At 38.4% G+C, this 12,043-nt stretch overlaps 1 protein-coding gene across 11 annotated transcripts in view; it reads right to left on the bottom strand.

The window, feature by feature from the left end:
• The window catches only part of JADE3 (jade family PHD finger 3), a 142,526-nt gene that overhangs the window by 46,236 nt on the left and 84,247 nt on the right, over window positions 1-12,043 (bottom strand). For all 11 annotated transcript variants that reach the window (XM_074324007.2, XM_074324008.2, XM_088794885.1 and 8 more), the window contains one exon: window positions 2,565-2,722. In XM_074324007.2, coding sequence (XP_074180108.1) covers window positions 2,565-2,722 — 158 coding nt within the window. The remainder of the gene's footprint in view (window positions 1-2,564; window positions 2,723-12,043) is intronic.

Genomic DNA, 12,043 nt, shown 5'->3' with positions numbered 1-12,043 from the left:
TGTTTCCAGAAGGGACTCAACAAGCATTTCTGGAGCATGAACCTGGTGCTAAGGACAGAGAATTCAAGGATGTATAACCTCTGTCCTTTAAGAACCTAATACTGGGGGTGCCAAAAAAATGTATACACATGACTTGTATTCATCTTTTGTTATCGGTATATATGGAGTATTGCAATTTTAATACAGTTTTTTTCCTTTCTTAAAATGCATGTTCCTTTTTTTGGCACCCTCTGTATGTACTAGAAATAGATGTACAGGGGCCGGCCCGGTGGCTCAGGCGGTTAGAGCTCCGTGCTCCTAACTCCGAAGGCTGCCGGTTCGATTCCCACATGGGCCAGTGGGCTCTCAACCACAAGGTTGCCAGTTCAATTCCTCGAGTCCCGCAAGGGATGGTGGGCTCTGCCCCCTGCAACTAAGATTGAACACGGCACCTTGAGCTGAGCTGCCTCCTGGATGGCTCAGTTGTTGGTTGGAGCATGGGCTCTCAACCACGAGGTTGCCAGTTCAATTCCTTGAGTCCTGCAAGGGATGGTGGGCAGCGCCCCCTGCAACTAAAATTGAACACGGCACCTTGAGCTGAGCTGCCGCTGAGCTCCCGGATGGCTCAGTTGGTTGGAGTGCGTCCTCTCAACCACAAGGTTGCCGGTTCGACTCCCGCAAGGGATGGTGGGCTGTGCCCCCTGCAACTAGAAAACGGCAACTGGACCTGGAGCTGAGCTGCGCCCTCCACAACTAAGACTGAAAGAACAACAACTTGAAGCTGAACAGAACCCTCCACAACTAAGATTGAAAGGACAACAATTTGACCATTGTTCCCCAATAAAGTCCTGTTCCCCTTCCCCAATAAAATCTTTAAAAAAAGAAAAAAAAAAGAAAAAAGAAATAGATGTACAATGAGAGGTATAATTTCTCATAGTAGGCAGCAGATTCCATCAGCCCCTTTATCTGTTGCTATCCCTTCCCTTCCCTCACCCACTCTCCCTCCCTTCACTCACTCATTCACTCACTCTTATACCAAGTATTTTATTTCATTCCAGCCTTTGTGTAAAGCACTGGGAACACAAAGGCCAGTAAGAAAAAATGGTTTCTAAAACCAGTCATTACTCTTGAGGAGCTGAACTTACTACTTACTCTGGCAGAAAAGTCCTTTCTCCCCTTCCTACAAAACCAAAGTCCTGTCTTGCTTAAACTTTCTTCTCTAATCTTTGCAAACGAAGGCTACAGGCTTCTAGTCAACCCAATTATTTCAGCTATCCCCTTTCATTTATACAAATGTATACACATTTTAAGAAAGGAAAAAACTGTATTAAAATTGTAATGCGAGTACTCAATATATACTGGCAACAAAAGATGAATACAAGTCATGTGTCTACATTTTTTTTGGCACCCCCAGTATTTATGCATTCTACAACTAAATGTTTTGGCCCTTTATTTATAGATGCTATCACTATAAGGCCCCTATTATAATGAAGCAACTTCTCATGGTGTTACGCATTACAAGGGTTATTATGGGGTTATGTAATGAATGCTCTGCTTCTCTTCAAAGACAAATAAATTCTACTGATTGTTCAGTCAGACTTGGAAATCCTCGTCTCCAAAAATCTTATTATAATTTCAGACTGGACTCCAAACAGCTTTATCCTGTAAATGGGCACATATTATATCCCCAAATAATTGAACTTGACTGTAACTACTGGCCTATTTTAGCCTGGCATAATCTGCCAGTAGTCTGAGTGAACTGGTAAACATGGTATATGCTTTTGCATTTATGAATGTATGAAACTCTGTCCCTAAGCAACACACAGATAACCATAAGAACATTCATTTCCTGGGCCGGCCCGGTGGCTCAGGCTGTTGGAGCTCCGTGCTCCTAACTCCGAAGGCTGCCGGTTTGATTCCCACATGGGCCAGTGGGCTCTCAACCACAAGGTTGCCGGTTCAACTCCACAATGGATGGTGGGCTCCACCCCCTGCAACTAAGATTGAATACAGGGGCTGGCCCGGTGGCTCAGGCGGTTAGAGCTCCGTGCTCCTAACTCCGAAGGCTGCCGGTTCGATTCCCACATGGGCCAGTGGGCTCTCAACCACAAGGTTGCCAGTTCAATTCCTCGAGATGGTGGACTCTGCCCCCTGCAACTAAGATTGAACACGGCACCTTGAGCTGAGCTGCCTCCCGGATGGCTCAGTTGTTGGTTGGAGCGTGGGCTCTCAACCACAAGGTTGCCGGTTCAACTCCCGCAAGGGATGGTGGGCTGTGCCCCCTGCAACTAGCAACGGCAACTGGACTTGGAGCTGAACTGCACCCTCCACAACTAAGATTGAAAGGACTTGGGAAAAAAAGGGCTGTGCTCCCTGCAACTAGCAATGGCAACTGGATCTGGAGCTGAATTGTGCCTTCCACAACTAAGATCGAAAGGACTTGACTTGGAAAAAAAGTCCTGGAAGTACACACTGTTCCCCAATAAAGTCCCGTTCCCTTTCCCCAATAAAACCTTAACCCCCCCCACACACAAAAAAAACACACACATTGATTTCTTAAGTCAAAGGTGCAAGCATGCAAATACCTGAGGGTAGGCTGTGGAACAGCGTCTGGACTGGCTGGTACCTGGACTCCCTTTTCCCATTCTTCTTTCCATGTATCCGCAAAGAGGTAATAGCTGTCAGGATTAACGTGGTGAGAATCTGAAATTTTCATGGCACTGATGAGGTCCTTTCGGAATACCTGGAAGACATTGCACACACCTTGAGATGACCATCACTAAGGAACTGACACCACTTAACTGTCTTTTAAAAAGACCATCCCCACCTACTCTACATTTCAACAAGAGAGACATCTCTAACTTCCTAAATGGCCAGATTACCTTCTTCTAATTGGAAGGGGATTGAAATACTGACAAAGAAGCCAGCTTGCTCTATATCTAATAAAGAGTAAAGTTTTAGTATTTATACTAAGGACAATTTGGCAGCCTGTGGTTCGTGGATAGGCATGGGGGTGTCTCTGATGCCCCTGAAGCTGTATGACAAATATCGAGTAACAGCATGTTTCTGGGGAGAGCAAAGCTTTCATCAGATGCTCAGATGGGCTTGTGATCCCAAAAGAATAGGGAAGCTCCTTATATGAGTCCTGAATTATTCCTGAATTATTTTCTTGGGCTCCTTAAATTTAAATTAACAATACAGGTTACTCTAAAACAGTTTGTATAAAACAAATAATCCTTAACTCTCTCAAATTAAGTAAAAAGTATCCCCATATAACTTATAATTGTTTATTTAGCTATCACCTTAATTTTTAATTATTTACTCAGAAATAATTTTAGACTTACAGAAGTTACAAAAATAGTACAAAGCTCCTGCATGCCCTTCACATAGTTTTCTCTAATGTTAACATTGAGTATAACCAGAGCACAATTGCCTAAACCAAAAAATTAACATTGCTACAATACTATTAATTAATCTACAGACCTTATTCACATTTTACTAATTTCCCCCTAGTGTCCTTGTTCCAGAATTCAATCCAAGATCCCACATTGCAATTAGTTGTCATGTCTTAGTACCCTCGGATTTGTGATAGTTTCGCAGTCTTTCTTTGTCTTTCAGGACGTTGACACTTTTGAAGAGTACTAGTCATATATTTGGTAGAATTTGGGTTTCTGTGATGTTTTCTTATGATTAGACTGAGGTTATTCATTTTTTGGCAAGAACACCACAGAAATGATGCTGTGCCCTTCTCATTTCATTATATCAGGGATATACAATGCCAGTCTTATTAGTAGTGATGTTAAACTTGATCACTTGGTTAAGGTAGTGTCTTGCTTGTTTTCTTCACTATCAGGTTACTATATTTCCCTTTGTAATTAAAAAAATATCTTAGAGGAGCTACTTTGAGATTATAAAAACATCCTGTTTCTCCTCAAACTGTCATGAACTAATTTTAGTATCCATTGGTAGATATCTTTCCTGCAACAATTATTTCTGTGGTGTTCTAATGGTGATTTTCTATTTCCGTCAGTCCTACATTTATTAATTCAAATTCTTTTCTAAGAAAGATGTGTCCTTTCTCCCTTACCGTGTTTCCCCGAAAATAAGACCTAGCCAGACAATCAGCTCTAATGCGTCCTTTGGAGGAGCAAAAATTAATATAAGACACAGTCTTATTTTACTGTAAGACACAGTCTTATTTTACTGTAAGACACAGTCTTATTTTACTGTAAGACTGGGTATAATATAATATGATATAACATAATGTAATACCGGGTCTTATATAATATATATTAATTTTTGCTCCAAAAGACACAGTAGAGCTGATTGTCCGGCTAGGTCTTATTTTTGGGGAAACACGGTATTTACCTGTTTATTTATATCATTATAGACTTGTGGATATCTATTTTATTCTTTGGATTATAATTCAGTATTATTATTTATTTTGTTCATGAAACTGTCCCACCTTTGGTCATTTGGAACGCTTTCAGGTTGGCTGGTGCCTGTGCTCTTTTAATACATCCCATACTTTTTGGAGTATTTCCTTAATTTCCAATATTACAACATGTCCCGGCATGTTTATATCTTCCACCTGGTTACAAAAGCTATTCATTTTATATGTGAACTTCATATCCTGCTACCACATTGAATTTTTTTTGAATTCTTTAATTGCTTTAATTTTATCATGAATTTTCCTATGGGTCTCCAGATAAACTACCATATCATCTACAAAAAGAGAGGGTTTTGTATCTTCTTTACCTAGTCTTATGTCTCTAATTGATTTCTCTTCTTTAATTGCATTGGCTAATACCTTTACTAATATTTGGAATAGTAATGGGGATAGTGGGCATATCTGCTTTTTTCCTGAAATTAGTGGAAATGTCTCTAGTGTTTCCCATTAAATAAAATACTAGGTTGAGGACTATGGTGTATACACTTTATAATGTTAATAAAGTATCTTGCAGCTCCTATTTTCTTGAATGTTTTATAATGCCCGGGTATTGAATTTTGTTAAAGGCTTCTTCAGTGTATATGTAAATAAGTATATAATTTTCCTTAGATATATTAATATGTTGCATGATAATATTGGATTTCTTAAAATTGAGACAAACTTGCATTTCCAGAAGAATGTCATTTGGTCATATATTATTTTCTTAATATGGTATTGTAGCGTTTCTTTTTTTTTAAATTAAAGTTTATTGGGATGACAATGGTTAGTAAAGTTACATAGACTTCAGGTGTACAATTCTGTATTACATCATCTATAAATCCCATTGTGTGTTCACCACCCAGAGTCAGTTCTCCTTCCATCACCATATATTTGATCCCCTTTACCCTCATCGACCACCCCTCTCCCCCCTTACCCTCTGGTAACCACTAAACTATTGTCTGTGTCTATGAGTTTTTGTTTCTTCATTTGTTTGTCTTGTTCCTTTCAGCTTTACAACCCACATCAGTGAAATCATATGGTTCTCGACGTTTTCTGTGTGATTTATTTCATTTAGCAGAATAATCTCAAGACCCATCCAGGTTGTTGCAAATGGCACTATTTCATCTTTTCTTATGAAGAATAGTATCATTTTCTAATAACTCATTAATGTTTTTGTATTACATCCATGAGTGTTATTTATCTGCAGTTTTCTTTCTTTTTATTTTGTTTTTTATCTTTAAGGTTTAGGTATCAGTGTTATGCATGCTTCATAAAACAATTTAGGACATTTTCCTTCTGTTACAATGCTCTAGAATAATCTGAGAATCATGGTCCCTTTGAAACCATCTGCATTTGGTTCTTTTGGGGGAAGGCAGTTCCTTAATAATGTTCTCCACTTCTTTTTTTGAAATTTATTTCTTTAAGCTTTCTGCCTCTACTGGGGTCAATTTTGGTAATCTGTATTTCCATAGGAAGTTATCTATCTTATCCAGGTTTTCAAATTTATTTGTACAGAGGTTTGCAAAGTACAGGCAGTTCCACTTTATACAGCAGTGTGGGGCCATAAAAATGACAGTGCACATAATAACTATGAAAAGTGATCTTAACAATTAATGGGAAAATTATGATTTTGTATACCTTTAAACATTTTGGTCAAAATATTAAAGTCCTTTACTGTTGGCCATAAATACATAAACGAAAAAATAGAGCTACTGTACTATTTTTAGTATACTGTAATTAAACATTAGAAACATTGAGAAGTAAATTTTTTTGTAGAAAAGCTTATCAGGAGTAGGTAGAACAATGCTTGCCTTCTTTTTCTCATCATATAACAAGATATGGAGCAAGCATCTGAACTGGAATGTTTTCATTATCTTAAAAAAACCAAACCTATAATTTCAGTTTGAATTTCCCCTTTTCACCCAAGAGTTGTTAAATAGATTTTAAAATTTCCATAGGGAAGGACCTTTCTGTTTTTGTTAATTTCTGATTTTACTGCATTGTGGTCAGTGTTGTTTATAATATTTCTACTTAATGGAAATGATTGATGCTTCCTTTGTGACTTAATATACTTGATCATATTTTGTGTATGTACCCTAGATATTGGAGCAGGTGTAGTCTCTAGTACCTCTAAAATCAAGCTGTAGAATTTGATATACATTCATCAAGATGTACCTTACTGCTTATGTTGTTTAGACCTTCTATCCCCTTATTTTTTTGGTCACTTAATCTGTCTGATATGGAGAGGGGTGTTTGAAAATCTCCTATGATTAGTGTGTTTCTATGTATGTCTCCTTGCATCTCCTATAGTCTTTGCTCCATGAAGTGGTTGCTGTGTTATTCAATGTATAATGATTCACAAGTATTGTACCTTCATGGTGAACTGTAGCTTTTAGCATTAGAGTGTCCTTTCCTGTTTTGGGGGTTTGGTTTCTACTTTGTATGATATTCATATCACAACTCCTGCTATTTTTGTTTCCATTTTCCTGGTATACCTTTGTCCATCTCTTTTTTTTAATCCTTTCTGAATAGATGTTTTAGGTATGCTCTTATATACAGCATATATCTGGGTCTTGTTTTGTAAGCCAAAAATATTTTTAACAGATGTTAAGCCCATTCATATTTATTGGCATGACTCATATATTTGGTCTCAACTCTCATATTTTATAATTATGTATATTATATTTCCTATGCTTCTTTCTTTATCAGATTTCTTTGCTTTTAATTGTAATTTTTTTATATTTAAGAAGGTTTTCAGTTTTATTCTAGTTATCTTTGTACTTATATCTTTTAAAAATGTCCTTAGTCTCATTTTATTTTTTCTTTCTTTCTTTCTTTTCATTTTCTTTTTTATAAACTTTTACTATCTACTTTATTCACTTTTATCGCTTTCAGTGAACTCCTCACGGGTGAAGAGGACAGGACTGATATGTCTACGGCGGCAGCCAAGAGGCTCCAGTGCGAGCCTTAACCCTACCCCTGGCCAGGGAGCCCAAGCTGTGTGGAACGTCCAGAGGCCAGAGGGAGGGGATGATGATATGGGTACAATTACAACCCGGACTTGTGGAAATGAAGAGATTCCCCATAGTTCATTTTCTGCACTCTCAGCACAATTAGGTATTGACAATATGGGAATGGGGATCCATCCAAAGTGTGATGTACTATTATCCTCTGGTTGAAAAGGCCTCTGGATGACTAAGGGGCCCAGAAATGTGCTCACCAGCCTAGAAATGTGATTTCAATGGCTGTGGCAGCCTAAGCTTTGTGATTCTGCCTTTTAAACAACAGGGGAAAAAAAGCATGCCGTGCTTTTTTTAAGTATGCCGTGAGTGCTGGCAATGATTTCAGTGATTAAGTCCCAGTTAGTGTCTTAAGCAATGAGGGAATACACTTTCACACGAAAGCACACATACGCTGGTCTATATCTCACCTACTAATTTCTAATTCTGAAAAAAATTTAAAAACCACTTGCAAGCTGAAGATAAATGTGTCCACGTTTCAGGAAGATCAAAGGAAGAGCTGCTATCAAGCAAACATTTTAGCCTTTCATGCTAATAAAGGTTCTCTGAGGAGAAACACTGTCCAAATTACGTGTAGAGGCACAGAGAATTATCCAATGAAGCAATTAGTTCTCAGTTGGTGCAGTTCTGTTTAAACTGACGACATTTCAGATTGAACAGTCACATAATCAAATGATGCCATTTAAATGAATAATGACTCATTCCATTTGCTACTTTCCAGAGACAATTCTGCAAATGCCTATTGGTTTCACTTACGGAAAATTTCGAATTAATAACATGACCTGAGCAAAGTAGAGAATGAAACAAACCTTAAACATGCTGGTGGTCAGGTGGCAACAAAATGACTTTCCTACCAAGAATCCTAGCCTATTAAAGTTAATTGGGTGCTATGGAGGGAGAAAGCTACGTCTAGCAGGAAACAAAAACTGGTGGTTTATTACATAATGCTTTGTATAAGGGGGTAAGAAACGATCACAGACATATCCGTTGAATATGTTTTGGACAGAGCTCAGTGTTCCGGGTGGCTAGTAGGAGAAATGGAATCACCATTTTCCTGAACACTCCGATCCATTTCAATAAATTATTAGCATGTCTTTAATGAGCCAGTGGTTAAGTGGCGGTAGCAATTTACAGTTGTGCTAAACTACTATCTTTGGGAAAGACAGTGGTGTGGGAATCCTACCGTAGATCCATAAAGAATACTAGAGCCAAGTATTAGGTTGGTGCAAAAGTAATTGCGGTTTAAAAGGTTAAGAATAATTGCAAAAACCGCAATCACTTTGGCAACAACCTGATATTTTTCAGCTTCTTAAAATATTTCATTATTTTCCATGTGATACACTTCACAATATAAATCAATTAACTGCAAAAGTACACTTTGGGCTTAATAATGCCACATTATCTAATCATACAGCATATGCCGTGAGTTCATACTTGATATAACTGCTTATGAAAACCTGTTCTGTATAGTTTCCTAAGGAATTAACCTGGAAACATACTGTAGTGGGTTGAATGGTGGCATCCAAAACAGATATGTCCAGATCCTAATTTCTGGAACCTGTGAATATTAACCTTATTTGGAAAATGGATCTTTGTGGATGTAAATAATTTTAAAAATCAGAGATGAAGAGATCATCCAGGAAAATCCCAGTGGGCCTAAATCCAATGGCAAGTGTTTTTACAAAGAGAAAGGCTGAAGGAAATTAGAGGAAGAAGCGGAGGAGGCAGAGACTGGAATGACTCATTGATCTACAAGTCAATAAGTGTTGACAGTCACCAGTACCTGAAAGAGGTAAAAAAAAATGGAATCCCCCCTAAAATTGCTGGAGTGCAGCCTGGTCAATTTTGAACTTTTGGCCTCCAGAACTGTGAGAAAATAAACTCCTGTTGTTTTAAGCCACCCAGTTTGTGGTCATGTGTTACAGCAGCCCTAAAAACTAATACACATATTCGCCAAACAGAAGAGTAACTTGGAGACTCTAGACAAAGAGGTATAAAAGCAGAGGCCAGTGAAATCTGGCCTTTGCCCATGGCTTTGGAAATACCAAATCTTGGGCGGCTGGATGGCTCAGTTGGTTAGAGCGTGAGCTCTGAACAACAGGGCTACCGGTTCAATTCCCACATGGGCCAGTGAGCTGCGCCCTCCACAACTAGATTGAAGACAACGAACTGCTGAGCTGCCGCTGAGCTGCCAGAGGGGTGGCTGGATGGCTCAGTTGGTTAGAGTGTGAGCTCTCAACAACAAGGTTGCCAGTTCAATTCCCACATGGGATGGTGGGCTGTGCCCCCTGCAACTAAAGATTGAAAATGGTGACTGGACTTGGAGCTGAGCTGTGCCCTCCACAACTAGGGTTAAGGACGACGACTTGACTTGGAGCTGATGAGCCATGGAAAAACACACTGTTTCCCAATATTCCCCAATTAAAAAAAAAAAGAAAAAGAAAGAAATACATGCTCTTCAGGAACAGGCACTCTGTGAAGTCTGGGAAACCTTGCACTGCAGGAATACCAGTCAATTCACACCCTTCTTTCTTAAGTAAATGGCTAAACCCAATGACTACTGTAATTTTCCTGTCTACCTTTAGAGAAAAAAAAAAAGCAGACTTATATGATAAGCCTGACTTCAATTTTATAAGCTAGCCAGATTAAATAGCATCAGATCCAAAGTTTCCAGAGAAGCATTTTAACTCAAAGTAGAGTACAAGAGTCTGCCTTATCTTGCTATAGAAGTCAAACATCTCAAGCATGAGGCGGAACATAAAATGTTAAAGAGGGGATAGGAATGTAAGTTCAGTACTCAGGCATATATCTGCAAAGTGATATGAAATATATTACCAGACTGGTCTCATGAATCTTCTTCTGATAAGACTTTTTTGTTTGTTTGCTTGTTTTTAAAATGAATACAGGCAAATAAAATAGCTATAGTGTATCCTGGGTAGAGGTGTGAGTTTTATACACATACAGTGTCTCTCTCTCACACACACACACACACACACACACACACACACACACACACACACTTGTCTATATTTTCATAAAGAAACAATAAAAGGATAAATCTAAAACTTAAAAAAAGGTTAGCTCTGGAGAGGGAGGAAAATAGGGAGAAGAGAGAGACAAAAGCTGGGTCTCTCTGAATGTATTTTGTTTCATGGTTCAATGTTTGAACCAAGCAAATTTTTTTTTCATATTTTTTGACTTTTATTTACTACTTTTCCCCGTGTCATATTCTAATATCCAGAGCATTTAAATATTTTACCCATTATAGGAGACCATCATTGGCAAATGTTTTAATATAGCTAAATATGAAATTAAAAATCTATGAAGAAAGTAAAATGGGTCTAGGGACAGACAGCCTGGATTGTTCTACTGGTTTTACCACTTAATAGTTTGGGGCAAGTTATCTAAATTCTGTGTGTCTCAGTTTACTCATCTGTAAAATGGGGATAATAATCACACTTACCTCAGAGGGGTTGTTGTTAAGGATTAAATGGGTGAATTTACATTAAGGGCTTAGCATGGTACTGGGCTCATAGTCATTGCTAAATAAATTCTAGCTGCAGTTATTTTATTATCACCATAGTCTCAGCTTTACTTCTAAAAGAGGAAGAATATGGCTGAGTTCTATCTAGTCCAGAAAGTAATCTGATGGGGTAAAGGAGATGTTTCTGGCTCAACTAAAACGTGCATGGTTTGGCTCCCAAAGACAGGGTTCCCAAGCAAGAGCCCCATCAAGACCTGTAACCAACATTCTAGAGACCACGAGTTAATGCAGAAACTTCACAAAATAAAACATGGCCATTTATTGCAAAATTAAAGATTATGAATGAAGGATCTGGATGTTGACACTGACCTAGGTAATGAAGTTGAGAAGTTTTACAAGTTCTTAATTGTGTGCCTATTTTATATGCACTGGTAGTTGCCCCAAAAGTTCCTGAAACAAAAAGGCTTTGTACTTACCAGATATCTGCTCATTTATGGTCAAAGAGGGGATTCACAGGCTAACATACAGCCCAGAATCTATGCCAAGTCCAACAGTGCATGCTCGTCTTGGCCTCTCAGATGCTCACAGAAACAAAGGAGGCCTCACTAGGAATTCAATTAGAATATCAATGCTTAACCTGCCAGCGCCACAAAATGAAAATGCCCTTCACGGACAGCTCTGGCTTTTACTGCTCTCATTAACATCTCTCAGTGCACAGTTTCTTAAAGCACAGCTAGTCTGAACATTTATGCGACATTTTTTAGAGGAAAAGCCAAACATTTACTTCCTGTCTGACACAAAGGGGAACACTGTCTGGTTCGTGTGAATGAAGCAACTAGAGATTGATCACTTTTGATTCACAGTCACTTAAATCTGAAACTATACATAACTGACCACAAACAGATGTGTCACCCCGTAAGCACACAAAAAAAACCAACTGCAAACATGGTAACTATATTTAAATAGAGTTAACCGTAAGCAATTTTCTTAGAATTATACAATCTTACGGCAAGAAAAGATTTTCAGGTTATCTACAAGAATCAACCACTTAAAACAGTGAAAACCTAGCACAGAATACAAGCTTATTCTTATATGGTAACAAAGGTACCCACTATTGTCAAGACATTGTTT

The sequence above is a fragment of the Rhinolophus sinicus genome, chromosome 18, assembly GCF_057876585.1.
Source record: "Rhinolophus sinicus isolate RSI-liver-muscle chromosome 18, RSI-T2T, whole genome shotgun sequence".
NCBI classification, from domain to species: Eukaryota; Metazoa; Chordata; class Mammalia; order Chiroptera; family Rhinolophidae; genus Rhinolophus; species Rhinolophus sinicus.
The sequence above is the reverse complement of the archived record's forward strand: the minus strand, read 5'-3'. Positions and strand labels throughout refer to the sequence as shown.